General features: G+C 45.0%; 1 protein-coding gene across 7 annotated transcripts in view; it reads right to left on the reverse strand.

The window, feature by feature from the left end:
• The window catches only part of DIS3L (DIS3 like exosome 3'-5' exoribonuclease), a 46,025-nt gene extending 29,692 nt beyond the window's left edge, over positions 1–16,333 (reverse strand). Inside the window, exons 1-4 of one of the 7 annotated variants that reach the window (XM_074392765.1) lie at positions 15,961–16,333; positions 14,640–14,793; positions 2,022–2,150; positions 70–205 (exon numbers count right to left, since the gene is read on the reverse strand). In XM_074392765.1, the coding sequence (XP_074248866.1) occupies positions 70–205; positions 2,022–2,150; positions 14,640–14,793; positions 15,961–16,099 (558 nt within the window). In that variant the 5' untranslated portion in view covers positions 16,100–16,333. Of the gene's footprint in view, positions 1–69; positions 206–2,021; positions 2,151–14,639; positions 14,794–15,276; positions 15,374–15,529; positions 15,684–15,960 lie in introns of those variants that run through there. The other 6 variants (XM_039469345.2, XM_039469350.2, XM_039469346.2 and 3 more) reach the window with 6 other exon arrangements.
• Between the last annotated feature and the right edge of the window lie 3,113 nt (positions 16,334–19,446).

A 19,446-nucleotide genomic window follows, 5' to 3' on the forward strand; every position in this document is an offset into this window, starting at 1 on the left:
TTACTAAAGGGATCTAGAGCCTTATGGGTACTACTTGGGAAATGAGCACTCATACTCGTCTGGAAATACCTTGAAGGAAATCACAAATACTCCTTCTGTTTCACTTCCATATTGCTGAATTGCCTCTTCATCTTCTGTCACCATAACAATTGGCATCCTGTCCTGGCAGTGATGATAGTACCAAACAGCCGCGTTGTATATGCTCCTGGAAAAGCAAAGGGCATGTGAGCCCTCCCCAGGTAGACAAACACAAGCTCTTGTTCAGAATTTCGTATCTGGCTGTTAATTTGCTATCCTGCCACCATGCCCTGCCAATCCCCGGCTAATTTTTAACTGCTTGTACAGATGGGGTCTCACTATGTTACCCAGGCTGGTCTCAAACTCCTGATCCTCCCATGCCTGTAATCCCAGCACTTTGGGAGGCTGAGGTGGGCAGATCACAAGGCTAGGAGATCGAGACTATCCTGGTCAACATGGTGAAACCCTGTCTCTACTAAAAATACACACACACACACAAAATTAGCCAGGCATGGTGGCGCACACCTGTAGTCCCAGCTGCTCAGAAGGCTGAGGCAGGGGAATCGCTTGAACCCGGGTGGCAGAGGATGCTGTGAGCCGAGATCATGTCACTGCACTACAGTCTGGGCGACAGAGCAAGACTGTCTCAAAAAAACAAAAACAAAAACAAAACCTCCTGATCCTCTTGCCTCAGCCTCCCAAAGTACTGGGATTATAAGCGTGAGCCACTGTGCCCAGCTTTCAAGGTAACTTCTGAGGCACATTCCGTGTGGCTCCTCAGCAGCACTCATATAGCCTTTGTTCCCCACAGCTGCAGCACGTCCTTCACCATCTTCCCTCTGTCTTGATCTCACTCTCCCTGCTCCCTTACTCCTGCTTCTGGGAATTGCTTTCCACATAAACACTCCACATTCAAGGGCTTGCTTTAGGCTCTGCTTTCAGGCAGACTTAAACCAGGACACTGTCTTTCCTGAAGCAGCATTTTCAGAATGAAATGACCAGTTTCAGTTGAGTAAGACTGGAAGTAGGAGCCTGGCCAGGCACAGTGGCTGGCACCTATAATCCCAGCACTTTGGGAGGCCAAGACGAGCGGATTGCTTGAACCCAGGAATTCAAGACCAGCCTGGGCAACATACTGGGACCCCATTTCTTCAAAAAATACAAAAACTAGCCGACTGTGGTGGCACATGCCTGTGGTCTCAGCTACTTGAGAGGCTGAGGTGGGAGGATCACTTGAGCCCAGATGGTGAGTTGTGATCATACCACTGTATCAGACTGGGTGACAAAGCAAAAAACCCAGGCTCAGGAAAAACAAACAAACAACAACAACAACAACAACAAAACCCCCCCAAAAAACAAAACAAAGCCTGCCTTCCGCATACATACACATATTAAAGTTATGACTTCTAGGTCACTGGAATGATCCTGTTAGCTGCTAGGGTCTGGGGCGAACATACTCTGGGTACCTAAATCTTCCTAACTACAATTTAAAAGTATATATATATCAGTTATGCATTTAAATGATATATCTAAAATATTGACATGGTAAGCATTTCGGTGTTAATCATGGTTCCAGAATAATTGTTCGTTTAGTGTAGCATACTATTCAGATGAACTCCCAAACAGCAAATGATGAGGAAATGAAAGAAGACGACGGTATGAAAACCACAGCAAATGCCGGGCGCGGTGGCTCAAGCCTGTAATCCCAGCACTTTGGGAGGCTGAGGCGGGTGGATCACGAGGTCGAGAGATCGAGACCATCCCGGTCAACATGGTGAAACCCCGTCTCTACTAAAAATACAAAACATTAGCTGGGCATGGTGGCACGTGCCTGTAATCCCAGCTACTCAGGAGGCTGAGGCAGGAGAATTGCCTGAACCCAGGAGGCGGAGGTTGCGGTGAGCCGAGATCGCGCCATTGCACTCCAGCCTGGGTAACAAGGGCGAAACTCCGTCTCAAAAAAAAAAAAAAAAAAAGAAAACCACAGCAAGTCAGGGTCATACCTGGTCTGCCACTTCTCCATGGACTCTCCTCTTTCCCGAGGCAGATAGCAGCATTGCTGGAATTCATTAGCAAAGAGGATGCAATCACGACGGGCATCCTTCAGCAGGTTTCGCAGTTTGTTATACTGTCTGTGACAGGGAGGAGAAAAATCAATCTAATGAAGCTGCCGTCTCTTACTAAGGATCAAAAAAGGATGGGGCATTTTAGAGCAAAAGATTGATGACTTTAAACCTGAAAAACATGTATTTATATTGGTCTCAGTGTGCTCGGGGCTCAGTATCCGGTTGCTACTGTTTCTTGATTTTGCCTGCTATATCGTGCTTGGGTAGGGCCTAGTTAATTAGTTTGCAGATCAATTAAACTCCTTTTCTTCTTTCCCCTTCAGAGACTTCTAGTCATTTTGTTACGTAATTATACTGCCTTGTCCTGCCTATCCTCCTTCTTCAAAGCCTGGGTACACTGAGGCAAGCAGAGAGTTCAGGACTTTATTTTTGGACCTCACTTTGTTCTATAAATACCATTAAGTATTAATATATTTGATTTTTTGCTGGCAGCCCTAGAAAAGAACGTGTAAGGTAAATAAGTTTGGTGATTTATCTGTGAATTTTATTTATGCAGCCACCATGATTTACATAAGCGAGAGCTAGCCTCATCTGTCAGACAACTAACAGAAAGTTTTAAGGTTTTGCCCATCAAGAGATCCTTCCCACGGCCGAGGAAAGAGGATGGTTTGAGACCAGGAGTTCAACACCTGCATGGGCAACATAAGGAGATCTTGTCTCTACCAAAAAATACAAATTTAGCCAGGCGTAGTAGTGCACACCTGTAGTCCCAGCTACTTGGGAGGCTGAGGTGGGAGGATTGCTTGAGCCTGGGAAGTCAAGGCTGCAGTGAGCTATGATTGTGCCATTACATTCCAGCCTGGGGGACAGAGCGAGACCTTGTTTCAAAAAACAACAAAAAAAAGATCCTTCCCACAATGCTGGCCAAAGTCACAAATCAAACATCAAGTCTTCTATGGGTCAGTTTCTAAGAAGGTGCTTTTCAATAGTCTAGGTAATATGAAATTACAGAAAACAGTTATGTTAAAGGGAGCCAACAGCTTATTTAAAGATAAATTGCTTGGCGTGGTGGCTCATGCCTGTAATCTCAGCACTTTGGGAGGCTGAAGCAGGAGGACTGCTTGAGCCCAGGAGTTGAAGACCAGCCTGGGCCACAGAGCGAGACCTCATCTCTACACAAAATAGAAATACAAAAATTAGCTGGGCATATTTGCAAAGGTATATGCTACAACTGAGAAAAAAAAAATTAGCTGGGCATGGTGGTACGTGCCTGTAGTCTCAGCTACTCAGGAGGCTGAGGCAGGAGGGTCCTTTAAGCCCAGCAGTCTGAGGCTGCAGTGAGCTATGATTAGGCATTAGGCCACTGCACTCGAGTCCGGGCAACAGAATGAGACCCTGTCTCTAACAAAATAAAAATAAAATAAAAATAGATTCATATTAAATCAGACTTAACATGTGTTTTAATAAATAACATTTGTACCCTTCCTTCCGTATTTCGAGTCTGCCATCATAGGTTTTAAAAATTGAGTCTTTTAACTGAAGCAAAGGCAGAACTCCCTAATGAATCTTGTTAAATGCGTACTGACCACCAATCTGTGTGGTCTTATACTTTATTAGGAAACAAGAAATAGATTTTATTTTCTTAGTAATTCTGAGTCACTGTAAAAAGGATCATAAATAGCAACTTATAAAATATCTTTTTTTTTTTCTCTGTTGCCCAGGCTGCTGTGGCACGATCTCGGCTTACTGCAACCTCTGCCTCCCAGATTCAAGTGATTCTCCTGCCCCACCGTCCCAAGTAGCTGAGTTTACAGGCATGCACCACCATGCCTGGCGAAATTTTGTATTTTTAGTTGAGACTGGATTCCACCATGTTTGCCAGGCTGGTCTCAAACTCCTGACCTCAGGTGATCCTCAGGCCGTGGCTTCCCAAAGTGCTGGGATTATAGGCGTGAGCCACCATGCCTGGCCAAAAAATATTTAAAACAAAGGGATTCAGTTTCATTTCTGTGAATGGCAGCTTTTCTTAACAGAATTCCACTTGTACAAACAAAAGCTTTTCCCTCACCCCTCAAGATGTGTAGAATATATCATACTAGTAATTTTCCCACTTTCACAAAGACACTTTTTTTTTGAGACAGGGTCTCACTCTGTCACCCACGATCATGGCTCACTGCAGCCTCAAACTCCTGGGCTCAGATGATCCCCCCACCTCAGCCTCCCGAGTAGCTGGTACACCCCAATATAACTGGCTAATTTTTATATTTTTTTGTAGTGACAGGGTCTTGCCATGTTGACCATGCTGGTCTCGAACTCCTGGGCTCAAGCAGTCCTCCTGCCTTGGCCTCCCAAAGTGTTGGGATTACAGGTGTGAGCCATCATGCCTGGATAAAGACATACTGAAAACTTATTTTTATTTATTTATTTATTGAGACGGAGTTTCACTCTTGTTACCCAGGCTGGAGTGCAATGGCGTGATCTCAGCTCACTGCAACCTCTACCTCCTGGGTTCAAGCAATTCTCCTGCCTCAGCCTCCTGAGTAGCTGGGATTACAGGCACGTGCCACCATGCCCAGCTAATTTTTTGTATTTTAGTAGAGGCGGGGTTTCACCAAGTTGACCCGGATGGTCTCGATCTCTCGACCTCGTGATCCACCCGCCTCAGCCTCCCAAAGTGCTGGGATTACGGGCTTGAGCCACCGCGCCCGGCCTGAAAACTTATTTTAAAAGCCTCTTAGAAGAGTCTATGTCACACTGTTAACAGTGTGGGCGGGCTTCCATTTTCTGCCTTGCCCATTTTGGTAATGCTTGGAATTTTCAGAATGAGCACTTATTTATTAAATAATAGGAACGATTTTTGGAGATTTCATAAACATCTGCAATTTGTTATTTCAGAGAAAACATTGAAAAAATATGGCCTGTTCTTCCTGGCTCTGTTCCCTAGAAGTTTTTGTTCCCTTTACCTACTATCACATTTTGTACATTCTTACAAAACACTTGGATTTACTGTAGTTATTTGTTTACTAATGGTCTCCCTTGCTAAACATCCTTCATTTAGCAAATCTTTGCTGCGCTACTTCTGTGTGCCAGGTTTGCTGGGGGAGGTGAAGGCTGCTGCACTGAATGCCCTTGGGGACACCAACTAGCCATCCCACTGCATCTGAATAGTGGCCTATGGCATAGATAGGGCAGTGCCCCATGTCTACAGCAAAGAAAGGAAAAATATAGCTACCATACGATCCAGCAATCCCACTTCTAAGTATATACCTAAATTGAAAGCAAGGACTCAAATAGACATTTGTACACCTATATTCATAGCAACATTATTCACAGTACATAGGCAAAAGGTGGAAGCAATCTATCCACGGATGAATGGATAAGCATAATGTAGAATATATTATTCACATTTAAAAAGGAAGAAAATCGTAGCACATGCCAGAACATGGGTGAACCGTGACACATTATGCAGAGTGAAATAAGCTACTCACAAAAGGACAAACACTGTGTTACTCCAGTTACATGAGGTACTAAGAATAGTCAAATTCACAGAGATGGAAGGTAGAATAGTAGCATAGGGGCCAAGGAGGGGAGATAGCATCCAACGGGTGTACAGTTTCCGTTAGGATCAATGAAAAGTTCTGGAGACACATGTTAGTGATGGCAGACAACAGTGAATATGTATTTAATCCCCTTGAACACTGCACTGAAAAATGGTTAAAATGATAATTTTCTGTATGTACATTTTACCCCATTTAATAAAAATGCTACGCTACCTGGTAAAAACAAACCAAACATAACACAGAACCACCCATTTCAGTGGGATAAGTGCCTTGAAAGGAGATGGGAGGGATGGGAAGGCTTCCTGGAGTAGGTAACCCATGAGCCCTGAAGGATGAATAAGAGTAAGTGGAGACAAAAAGCCCGAGAGAGGACAGCAGGGCGGAAAGCCTGAGAGAGCAGACAGCACGGCTTGGCTTCACCCACAGCAGGTGCTTTCCAAATGAACAGATAAATGCACAGCCCTACATAATCACAGTGATCCAAGCCCAGGATAATAACACCCTTTTGCTAAGCTTCACAGACATCACTGCATTTGTTTTTACACCTTCACTTCGGACCTAGTGATCTTTTTTTTTTTTGTTTGTTTGTTTGTTTGTTTTTGTTTGAGACAGGGACTCACTCTGTTGCCCAGGCTGGAGCGCAGTGGCACGATCACAGCTCTCTGCAACCTCAAACTCTCAGGCTCTAATGTTGCCTTACCTCAGCCTCATGAGCAACCAGGACTACATATGCACACCACCATGCCCAGCTAATTTTTTCTTTTGTATTTTTTATCGAGACAGGGTCTCATTATGTTACCCAGGCTGATCTCAAATTCCTAAGCTCAAGCAATCTCACCTCAGCCTCCCAACATGCTGGCCATGAGCCACTGTGCAGACCCAGGGTTTCTTGAATTCTGTCCTCTGCAAATACTGATGTGCCACAAGCCAGACCCAGGAGTTACCACCAGATTAATGACAATCCTTCCTAATATTTAGAAAAATATATAATTTAACAAAAAATGTTCTCATTCCCATATATATTTTCTTTAGACTTTCAGTGCAAGCTTCCATTGTCAGCTACCAATCAGCCAGATAAAACAAATGAACAAATGGTACAAGAATATTAATGCAGAAAGCAGGAAACAAACAGCTAATCACTCTGAGAGTGACAGTCGGGTTTGCTTGTAGACATATGGGCTTGCGGTTATAATTTAATAGCGCATATATACAATATAGTCATATTTTTTGCTAGTCAGGGTTTTGCAGTGCATATGATGGGACTAGACAGATGAATATCCTGCTTGGAGTCAGCAAACAGCACCAAGTGCCTAAAGCAAATTTGACTACAATGGCAGGAGAACAATGGTTTCAGAGAGTCAAGTACAGGCTGGGTGTGGTAGCTTCCGCCTGTAATCCCAGCGCTTTGGGAGAACGAGGCAAGCTGATCACTTGAGGTCAGGAGTTTGAAACTGGCCTGGCTAACATGGTGAAACCCTGTCTCTACTAAAAATACAAAAATTAGCCAGGCATGGTGGTGGGCGCCTGTAATCCCAGCTACCCGGGAGGCTGAGGCAGGAGAACAGCTTGAACCCAGGAGGCAGAGGTTGCAGTGAGCTGAGATGGCGCCATCGTGCTCCCGCCTCGGTGACAGAGCCAGATTCCTTCTCAAAAATGAATAAATAAATAAACAAATAAATAATCAACTCTTACAGAAAAACCTTAGTTCCTGGACTGGCTTGGATGTTTTCTAAAATTTCATCATCTTAACGTTTTAAGCAATTTCTTAGAGGGACGGTTAGACCTTCCTTCTTTAGGTTATTATTATTTTTTTTTTTACTATTTTTATTCAGTGGTGACCTTACCTACAGATGCAATATCCCTTCCCGCTGCTGACTGTACTCTCTAAGGATTAGAAGTGGGAGTCCCCTTGGCCTGGCACAGTAGCTTCCAACTGTAATCCCAACACTTTGGGAGGCCGAGGTGGGCAGATCACTTGAGATCAGGAGTTCGAGACCAGCCTGGCCAGCATGGTAAAACCCCATCTCTACTAAAAACACAAAAAAATTAGCTGGGAGTGGTGGTGCATGCCTGTAGTCCCAGCTACCTGGGAGGCTGAGGCAGGAGAATGGCTTGAAACCGAGAGGCGGAGGTTGCAGTGAGCCAAGATCCCGCCGTTGCACTCCAGGTTGGGTGACGCTCTCAAGACTCCATCTCAAAAAAAGAAGTGGAAGTCCCCCACCAGAGGAAAGACCTACAAAGTGAATTCTGTACTAAATGTACTTCGTCAACCCTGGTAGGGTCTCACAGACTTACCTGCAGAGACCACTGAGTTTTCTACAAGTTTATATTTCCATTTATATTAGACAATACTCACAACACATTTTTATGGAGTATATTTGGGGCCATGTGAATGACTGCTTTCTAACTGCGCTGCCATTTGGTGTCAGTGTGGCCCTCACAGATGCCCCAGAGACACTTCATAGTCTCCACCTTAACTTCCCTGCCCCCAGGCTTTCTCTAGCATTCCCTCTCTCCATCCAATTATGCAAGCCAGAAACCTCAGTGATACCCTTGACTCCATCTTCCCTGCCACCTCACATACCTAAATCTATTACCAGTTCTAGAGATTTTAAAAACAACAGCTTTATTAAGATATAATTCACATACCATAAAATTTACCCTTAAAACACACAGAATTCAGTGATTTTTAGTAAAGTCACAATTATGTAACCATCACCATGCTCTAATTATAGAACATTTTAATCACTAGAAAAAGAAACCCATATCCATCCATGAAGCAGTCACTGCCTGTTCCTCTTGGACCCAAGCCCCTGGCAACCACTAATCTACTTTCTGTCTCTGTTGATATGCCTATTCCGGACATTTTACATAAATGGAGTTATATAACATATGATGTTTTATACGTGTGCTGGCTTCTTTCACTTAGCAAGTTTTTGTGGTTTATCCATGGTGTGGCTTGTATCAGTATGTTATTCCGTTTTATGGCTGAATAATATTCCACTGTATGGATACACCACATTTTGCTTAACCATAATCAATTAATAAACATTTGGGCTGTTTCCACTTTTTGGCTATGATGAAGAAAGCTGCCATGTGTATGATGTTTTCATTTTTATTTATTTATTTATTTTTGGAGATGCAGTCTTGCTCTGTCATCCAGGCTGGAGTGCAGTGGAGCGATCCTGGCTCACTGCAACCTCCACCTCCTCGGTTCAAGCAATTCTCATGCCTCAGCCTCCTGAGAAGCTAGGACTATAGGTGTGCGCCACCACGGCCAACTAATTTTTTGTATTTTAGTAGAGATGAGCTTCACCATGTTGCCCAGGCTGGTCTTGAACTCCTGAAGTCAGACAATTCCACCCACCTTGGCCTCCCAAAGTTTTGGGATTATAGGCGTGAGCCACTGCGCCTGGCTGTGTATGATGTTTTCAGTTTCAATGTTGACATGTTTTCAATTCTCTCAGTTACATATATATATTTAGGAAGTTTTTATAGATTTTTACCTATTAAATAGCTCTTGGAGACATCTATTTCTATTTCTAAGCTATCAACATTCCCTCATCTAGACTAAAGCAAAAGCCTTCTCGCTTCTTTTTTACAGGCCTCTTCTCTGCCTGGCCCAGTAATCCCGTTTTTTTTGTTTGTTTGTTTTTTGGTTTTTGTTTTTTTTTTGAGATGGAGTTTCGCTCTTGTTACCCAGGCTGGAGTGCAATGGCGCGATCTCGGCTCACCGCAACCTTTGCCTCCTGGGTTCAAGCAATTCTCCTGCCTCAGCCTCCTGAGTAGCTGGAATTACAGGCAAGCGCCACCATGCTCAGCTACTTTTTTGTGTTTTTAGTAGAGATGGGGTTTCACCATGTTGACCAGGATGGTCTCGATCTCTCGACCTCGTGATCCACCCGCCTCGGCCTCCCAGAGTGCTGGGATTACAGGCTTGAGCCACCGCGCCCGGCCAGTAATCCCGTTTTTGTTGTTGCTTTTGAGACAGAGTTTTGCTCTGTCACCCAGGCTGGAGTGCAATGGCATGATCTCAGCTTATTGCAACCTCTGCCTCCTAGCTTCAAGTGATTCTCCCGCCTCAGCCTCCCAAGTAGCTGGGATTACAGGCGCCCGACATCAGGCCCAGCTAATTTTTGTATTTTTGTAGAGATGGGGCTTCACCATACTGGCCAGGCTGGTCTTGAACTCCTGGTCTTGAACTCCTGACCTCAGGTGATCCACCCACCTTGGCCTCCCAAAGTACTGGGATTACCGGTATGAACCACCACACCCAGGTGAGAAATCCTTTTAAGACAGGAATCTGATCATGTTATCCCATTTTGCTTAAAACTTTTCCCTGACATCCCTGAGGCCCATGAGGCCTTCTATCCAACCCAGACATTCTTTCAGCTCCTTGAGCGTGCCACAGGCCCCTCCCCATGGGCCCTGCACAGGCATTTTCCTCTACCTTGAAAGCTTTCCTCTCCACTCTGCCTGGTTTACACCAACCTGAGACCCCGCCTAGGCATCCCCCTCAGGAAAGCCCTTCTCACCTCCCTGGCTAGTCTGGGCTCTCCTAGCGCCCTGTCCCTGTGCTTCAGTGCCTTTGTCACAGTTGCAGTTCTGCATCTGTTTGTGTGATAGCCCGATGACTGCCTGTCTCCCCTCCAGGACCCCGTCTGCTCTGGTTCACCATTGTATCCACAGTGCTAGCAGTTTTTGGCACATACAGTCTCTTGGTGAACATTTGTTGAATAAACCAATGCACATGTGAACACATGAGCATGGTAGACAAAACAGCCTTACAGAGTTGTCGGAGGGCCTCCTCATTAAATAAGCACTGATTTGAGGATGATTAGACGGCAGGACATGTGATTATCCTGAAGGACTGAAGACCTGCCATTAGTCATACTGTTTTGTGCAATATACTTATGAAAACAAGCATTCTCTGCATTGATATTTTTGAATATAAAATCTTATTACAAATATAACCAGATGAAAGGCTATGTCTTTCTATTGTTAAACACAACTCTGGTGATTGCGTTTCAGCAAAACAATGTCATCTGTCACGTTAAATAATGTTCATTTGCAGTTTTCTGATTTTGTAACTTTGATTATTTAACTTATATTAGGATTGTATTAAAGTACTTAAACATGAGGACTTATATCTAGATTTATGTTTAAACATATTTAAATAACAATAGAAGACAATAAATCAACACTGGGTGACCAGGAGGATTTTTTTCTTTTAGAAACAAGGTTGATATATCACTCATGTTGAGAACACTGAGGTATTGATGAGGAGTTAGACTACCTGACCTTTCAGATCTCTCCAACCATAATATTCTACAATTCCAATCTTTTTTTTTTTTCCGAGACAGAGTCTCGATCTTGTTGCCCAGGCTGGAGTGCAGTGGTACGATCTTGGCTCACTACAATCTCTGCTTCCCGGGTTCAAATGATTTTTCTGCCTCAGCCCCCTGAGTAGCTGCAATTACAGGCATGCGCCACCTCGTCTGGCTAATTTTTGTATTTTTAGTAGAGACAGGATTTTGCCATGTTGGCCAGGCTACTATCAAACTCCTGACCTCAAGTGATCCACCTGCCTCGGTTTCCCAGAGTGCTGGGATTATAGGCGTGAGCCACTGAGCCTGGACTGATTCCAATCTTATACTGTCAAGAAACTGAGGCATGAAATATGGAGACTCTCTGAAGCTATACAGAAGGAATTCAAGAGAGAATCAAAAGGAACGAGCAAAGTATCCTATACCAGATACCAGATGGGACCAAGAATTATTAACTGACAAAACTTTCCTAAGCAATAATGTTCCTAAAAGCATATTGGATAAAATGAATTATTGACTGGCATCTCAAAAATCTCCAAGGAAGAACTGAAAAACAAAACAAAATGTTTCCCAACATTAAATGAACAAAACATTAGAGAGTTTCTGCTAGTCCAAGTTCAGTTAATATAAAAAGTCAATTATTACCAAAAAAATGGTAAGTACGTAAAGTAATGCATATGCTAATTAGCTTGATTCAGCCTTTCCACAATGTATACATATTTCAAAACATCATGTTGTGGTCGGGCGTGGTGGCTCATGCTTGTAATCCAAGCACCTTGGAGACCAAGGCAGTCGAATCACCTGAAGTTGGGAGTTCAAGACCAGCCTGACCAACATGGTGAAACCCCGTCTTAAAAAAATAAAAAACAAACAAAAAAATCATGTTGTATACCATAAATATATATATGATTTTTTGTTTTTTTGTTTTTGTTTTTTTTTTTGAGACGGAGTTTCGCTCTCGTTACCCAGGCTGGAGGGCAATGGCACGATCTCGGCTCACCGCAACCTCCGCCTCCTGGGTTCAGGCAATTCTCCTGTCTCAGCCTCCTGAGTAGCTGGGATTACAGGCACGCGCCACCATGCCCAGCTAATTTTTTGTATATATATGATTTTTTAAAAGACATTTTTAAATAGAGACAGAGGTCTCACTATGTTGCCCAGGTGGTCTTGAACTGGACTCAAGTTATCCTCCTTGTTCTGGCTTCCCAAAGTGCTGGGATTATAAGCGTGAGCTACCAGGCCTGGCCAAATAGATGCAGTTTTAATCTGTCAATCAAAAAACTCAAATAACTTATACATAACACTTAGTAAGGCTGAATTAATAAAGAAAATCTCCCAGATCTTATGTATTCAATGCCTATTATTAATTTTAAAGTTAGCCAGCTGGGCAGGTGGCTCACGCCTGTAATTCCAGCACTTTGGGAGCCCGAGGTGGGCTGATCACCTGAGGTCAGGAGTTTGAGACCAGCCTGACCAACATGGAGAAAACCTGTCTCGCCGGGCGCGGTGGCTCAAGCCTGTAATCCCAGCACTTTGGGAGGCTGAGGCGGGTGGATCACGAGGTCAAGAGATCGAGACCAACCTGGTCAACATGGTGAAACCCCGTCTCCACTAAAAATACAAAAAATTAGCTGGGCATGGTGGCGCGTGCCTATAATCCCAGCTACTCGAGAGGCTGAGGCAGGAGAATTGCCTGAACCCAGGAGGCGGAGGTTGCGGTGAGCTGAGATTGTGCCATTGCACTCCAGCCTGGGTAACAAGAGCGAAACTCTGTCTCAAAAAAAAAACCTGTCTCAACTAAAAATACAAGATTAGCCGGGCGTGGTGGCACACGCCTGTAATCCCAGCTGCTGAGGCAGGAGAATTGCTTGAACCGGGGAGGCAGAGATTGCAGTGAGCCAAGATCGTGCCCACTGCACTCCAGCTTGGGCAACAAGAGCGAAACTCCATCTCAAAAAAAAAAAGTTAGCTTCAGTAAATGACACTTTCTAGAGCTTAGGCAATTTGGGTCATTTAGCTGTGTCAACCTGAATGTACCTGCTGGTTGGTGAGCAGGTAAACAAAGTGCCAAGCAAAGTGCCAAGTGCTGATTTCTTCCTCTTGTTCCATCATGCTCATGTCACACCCTTGAAGACCAGGCTCAAATCCACTTCCCCCAGAGGATTTTCTGGTCTAATCTCTCCGTCCCACATTTACTTCTGCACTTTGCATAGTCCACATTAAATTATCCTTTGTGTGTCTAAGGTGCTTCATAAATGTCTTGTTTCTTCCATCTAACCCCAGTAAGACAATAGGTTTGTTGTGAGAGGGACTAAGACTTCTTTTTTATTCCCCAAGGCTTAGAACTAGAGCTCAAAAAGTGCTTACCAAACCAACAAAATCAGGGTATTATCATATGGCCCTATTTCATAACTTCTCATCTTTTGTTTTCACATTTAGTGTATTCAAAGACATGATAAAGCAGTGGAAAACCAATAGTTTTTCATCAAGTTAACTACTCTTGAAATGTTCAGGAGAAAAGACGTTTGAATTTCAACTCTGTCTTTGAATGTCCCAGGAATTAGTTTCTAAAACAATCCTTAACATTAAAAATATTTTAGAAAACAGAAGTTGAAAAGGCTGGCAGTGTGTTAGCAATCCAAATGATAACAACAAATTGATTTTAGTAGCAGAAATTGAAATACGACACCTGGAGCAGCATTTAAATTTGGATGTGTATAAACATCTATATCTTGGTGTCTGAACAAAATCAACTTGAAGCTCATTTAAAAATATTCTATCTGAAAAACCCTGCACACAATCTGGTTAATGTACGTTTTTTGAACTGAGCATATAATAAGAGGACAATTTGTCATTTTCATATACAAATAAAAACACTTCATCTTTTATTACCAAGGCCTGAAGAAACCACATTTTAAAAAAGAATAAATGTGTAGTTTATGCTTATTAAATAACTTAGAGTGTTAAGAGCTTGGACATATAATTCTAATATGCCATCTCCATACAGTCTTAAGTTCAAGTCATAAACCTTTCCCAATGTTAAAGGAAGCGAAATCATTTTTAAAAGTATTTGCTTAAAAGATAGACAACTATTCTTCATTTAAGTACAAGGCAAGAATTTTAGAATGGTCCAATTAGAAATCCTTTGTCTAATAAATACAGTGACTAGGGCTGGTAGTTACACTAGTAATCTAAAAATAAAACAAGCTATTTTTGGTTTCATGGAATAAATCATTACAAGTACAATTTGCATCCACAACCAAAGAGTTTAAAAATAAAGTACTCTTTTCCCCAAGAAAAGGATGTATGCTTCTGAAACAATGTATCTATAAATAAGATTAAGCAATACACATTATCAACAAGAAATAAGCAATAACCCTGCCACTATAAAAATGCAAGCCAAAAGCCAATTCACACTAGAATCTTAAATGCCCACATACTGGGGACACTGCAGTTTATTGATCTACAGTCAGCTCTCTTGGCCAGGTGTTGAAGCAGAAATATAAAATAATGTTACCGCATTCCTCACTATCCAAGAGAACAGGAAATTAGTTTGAAAAGTCCTTTGTGACAAAATAATGAATTCCTCCCGTCCCCCTTCAACAAGAGACCTTTTCTAAGGTGGGGAGAACCTATGGCATATAGAAATAAAGAATGCAAACATATACCTCCGGCCTCTTTGATGCTGTACGGCTTGACAAGCTGTTTGCATGAAAATAATTCCCTTCAACTCAGGAAACTCAAGGATCTCAAGATAATCTTGAACAACTTTCCAGTCTGGGATCACGTAATGAGTCACATCACTAGACAAGAGTTTCCCATCTGAAACATAATTCAAAATGTAAGAGATCAGACAATGTTCCCAAACCTGGTTTACGACTAAATGTCATAGTGCTCTGGTATGCAAAATAACTTCGTCTTAACTCCAAGGTGGGAGTTTTTAAAAGGCAAATTTACTTTGGTAGAGGCCCAAAGTTCACGTATATTGAGCACCCTCATTTTTTTTGAAGCTGTGATAAATACAAGCTCAACGTGGTTTATGGCGTTGCATAACCTGAATATTTCAGTGTTAACTCATCATTGACAAACACGTTCAAATGAAGCACCCCCAAATTTATACCGCTTGTGTATGATGCCCAGCAATTTCAAGTAGGCTCTGTGTCGAGCTTCTCCAAGTGCTCAGCAGCCAAGGGCCACAAGGACTGAATTGAGAAAATACTCAGTGCAAGCAAGAGGGCAGAGATGGGGTTTCCACCAGGCCCGCATCCGATAACTGGTTAACCAAGCTCTATCTGAAATGTTCACCTTAACCACAAAGTTTGGGGGATTCCAAACATGCGCTGACAAGGACCCCCAATGCTCATCCTCCCATGGGGGAAAGAGAACCAATAACGTGCATCGTTCTATCGGCCACTCTTGCAGCCTAGAAACCAAGGACGGGTGCTCAGGAGTCCCCAGTCCAACTTCCCTTTGACCTTCTTCTCCAGTGCCGGCCCTGACAGTTCACAAATCTGCGGGGGGAAAAGTCTGGGGCACCAGTGCCGGCAGGTCGGGAAACCGGAGGCTGCAAAGCATGCGACGTCAGCTCTGCCGCGGCGGCAGCCGGCCGGAAGCTCCCGGGGGCTCCCAGCTCGCGACCTCCCCATTTCACCGCGACGGCGGGAGGAGGCCTCGGCTTCCGCCCCCTCGGGCCCCTCTGAGGAGCCGAGCCACGCGGCCTCCGGGCTGGGGCGCGGGTCTCTCCGGCCCTTCCATTGGACAGGGCGGAGCAGTCGGGGAGTCCCGCGCAGGGCGCCCCGGAAGTCGCGGACCCGGGCCGCTGGGTCCCAACCGGCAGAGGGCCGGTGGTGACGCCGGTCGGGGGCGGGCGCGGGCCGCAGGGCCTTAGGCCCCAGTGCCCCTGCCGCTGGCGCTCCGCCTCCGGGCCGCGCTCACCCCCTCTCGGCGGCCGCCCGCTCCCGCCCGCCCAGCTCGCGCCCCGGGCCTGACCGTGGCTGCAGGCGGCGCGCTGCGGGCAGAGCGGGCTGTGGCAGGGCACGCAGGGCCGCAGGTAGTGCTCGCGCACGATCCGCAGCGTGCGGCCCTGGAAAGTCCTCAGCAGCAGCACCTTCTCCCGCTTCTGCAGCATGGCGGCGTGGCTCTGGGAGGCCCCGGAGCGGCGGGCGCGGCGGAGGCGAGGCCGTGGCTTCGGGCCCGCCCCTCGGCCCTGGGCGCCGCCGCGGCTCCGGAACCGCCGTAACGACCGCGCGCCGGGGAGGCCCGGAGCCACACGCTCCCGGCTGGGCCCGGCCCTTCCGGCCTCAGTTTCTTCCCTTCCCGTAGCAGCCTGGGCCAGGGAGGAGGGGTGGAAACGACCCACCCTAGAGACGCAGGGAAGACTAGAAAGCCGGACGGCCGGTGAAGAAGGGCGGGGAGCAGCTGTCCAGGATTAGGAGACTTTGTCCCCCCCAGGTCTGTGTGGGAATGAAGCCGCCGTGTTAATATTAACACCGGGTAATGAATGTTTTCTCTTCGTTGCTCTCGCTATCTCTAAACGAGGTAAAAGACTCAGCAAATAAGGTGGCAACCCTTCCAGCCGAACATTCTAAAAAGTCGTATTCATTTTTTTAAAAAGTTCTCTTTTTTTTGTTACTATGGGGGCTGGTCTTGCTTTGTTGGCCAGGCTTGTCTGAAGCGATCCACCCGCCTCGGCCTCACCAATTGTTGGGATTACAGGTGTGAACCGCTGCGTCCGGCCTTTCATGTACTTTTAAAATTTGTTTATTTATTTTGCTATCCCTATTGAAGTTATGGTGTACCTATATATTCAAACAATGGAGATAAAATGAAAACCAATCTCCTCCCTTGAAGCAAGCACTGTTCCACTCCAACTTTTATAGCATTTGCAGCCTCTGGCAAAAGATTTCTCCTTTAAACTACCGCTGACACCATCGCAAACGTACATGCTTGTATTAATAGCTCTTTCTTTTCTTTTTTTTTTTTTTTTTTTTTTGGTGATAGGGTCTTGCCCTGTCACTCAGACAGGAGTGTAGTGTGATCACAGCATCACAGCATCACAGCTCACTGCAGCCCCTGAACTCCCGGGCACAAGCGATTCTCTCACCTCCCACCTTAGCCTCTCCAGTAGCTGTGACTACAGGCTTGGGCCACCACCACGCCTAGCTTTTTTTTTTTCTTTTAGAGATGGGGGTGTTTCACTAGGTTACCTAGGCGGATCTCGAACTCCTGAGCTCAAGTGATCCTCCCACCTCAGCCTCCCACAGTGCTGGTATTACTGCAGTGAGCCACCATGCCCAAACTGTAGCTCCTGATAAAGAGATACAGTCTTTTCTGAAACCACACACCCTTGATTGGATAGAATCCACTGTTCTTTCAAGCACTTAACTAAGACTTTTCAGCTGCACTAGTAGCTTTATATACATGTCCTATGTAATTTCCACAATAAGTCAAAGGAGTGAGGCATTATCATTCCTATCTCATAAACTATAAAACAGGGTTAGGGAAGTTGAGTGGCCAAGGTTACCCAGTTATTTAGTGGTGGGATCAATATTCAAGCCAGAATCTGACTGAATTCAAAGCAGGCTTGGAAGTAATTACCGTGCTATTCACAGATGAGTAAAATAAAGGTCTTGCATTTAGGGACTTTATAGTCTGCTTGGTGAGCTCTAGTTAAGGCAGCTTCACCAGCTAGGTGGAAACATCAGACTTCCTGTGATGCTGAAGCAGGCAGAACTGAGGATACCCTGTTGGATGGCTCTTGTCACTCTAGGGGAACGCATTAAAGAGAGCCACGATCTCCCACTCGTTCGTTGTACTTCCATGTCAAGTTACCCTGCAGTGTGAGCTGATATGAATGAGATCTGAGGTGGAATTGCACGAATTGGGAAAACAGCACAGAGCTGGCCCGTAAGGCAACCAGCAGTGCAGGAGGCTGGCCCTAATTCAGGGGATCAGTTCTAGAGACCAGAGGACAGGCATGTTGTCAGATTTGTCTGCTATGTAAATATGTTCCAGGCAGCTGCCCACAGTTCCCTCCAAAGCTCCTCCTTGTTCATTTTTCTTTTATTTCTGATGATACCAGGTTATGGAGGGGGGTGTTGATTAGATACTAATCTGCTCATAACATTGCTCTTTAGTACTTGGTAGCTTGAAACTTTCTTCAAATTGGGACAAATGATCTTCCAACGAAGAGTATGTCTGAGGTTCTATTGAAAGTTGGTTTTATTATTATTTTAAATAATTCAAGGTCTGTTAAGCACTTCCTTTGCTTGCATTTTGGCAATCATGTATAAACGATGTTTTAAAAAAAGCATGATTCCTTAGTTCTTGGAACTAATGAGCTAAAATGGACAAGAGTGCCTTTTTGTTGATTGGTTGGTTTCCCTCACAGGCCATCTGATGCCTCTTGGCTGAAAAAAAGGTGTCTATACCTGTAAGAATAAGCCAGTTTATGCTGCAGTAATATACAACTTTAAAAATGTCAGTGACTTGGCTGGGCACAGTGTCTCACGCCCGTAATCTCAGCACTTGGGAGGCGGAGGTGGAAAGATCACCTGAGATCGGGAGTTCGAGGCCAGCCTGACTAACACAGTGAAACCCTGTCTCTACTAAAAGTAGAAAAATTAGCTGGGCATAGTGGCACATGACTGTAATCCCAGCTACTCAGGAGGCTGAGGCAAGAGAATCACTTGAACTCGGGAGGCAGAGGTTGCAGTGAGCAGAGATTATGACATTGCACTCCAGCCTGAGTAACAAGAGCAAAACTCCGTTAAAAAAAAAAAAAGAAGAAAAGAAAAAAAGGCCAGGTGTGGTGGCTCATGCCTGTAATCTCGGCACTTTGGGAGGCCGAGGCTGGTGGATCACGAGGTCAGGAGTTTGAGATCAACCTGGTCAAGATGGTGAAACCCCATCTCTTAAAAAAAAAAAAAGAGCCGGGCGCGGTGGCTCAAGCCTGTAATCCCAGCACTTTGGGAGGCCGAGGCGGGTGGATCACGAGGTCGAGAGATCGAGACCATCCCAGTCAACATGGTGAAACCCCGTCTCTACTAAAAATACAAAAAATTAGCTGGGCATGGTGGCTCGTGCCTGTAATCCCAGCTACTCAGGAGGCTGAGGCAGGAGAATTGCCTGAACCCAGGAGGCGGAGGTTGTGGTGAGCCGAGATCGCGCCATTGCACTCCAGCCTGGGTAACAAGAGTGAAACTCCGTCTCAAAAAAAAAAGGAAAAAGAAAAAGAAAAAAAAAAAAATCTCAGTGACAAGATGTTGCCTAGGCACCAAGAGGCTCTGCTCTGTGCCCTTTTCCAGGACTCAGGCTGTTGGAGCAGGCCCTCTCTGGAACACAGACTGTGGTCATTGGCAAAGGAAAAAGGTTCCCCAGGGAGCCTCATCCCAGCAATTAAAAGCTCAGTCTGAAGTTAGGCATTTCACTTCCCACTTCCGCCTGTTGACCACAGAATAGGAGTGGGTGGGGCAG

The sequence above is a fragment of the Saimiri boliviensis genome, chromosome 2 (assembly GCF_048565385.1).
Source record: "Saimiri boliviensis isolate mSaiBol1 chromosome 2, mSaiBol1.pri, whole genome shotgun sequence".
Taxonomy (NCBI): Eukaryota; Metazoa; Chordata; class Mammalia; order Primates; family Cebidae; genus Saimiri; species Saimiri boliviensis.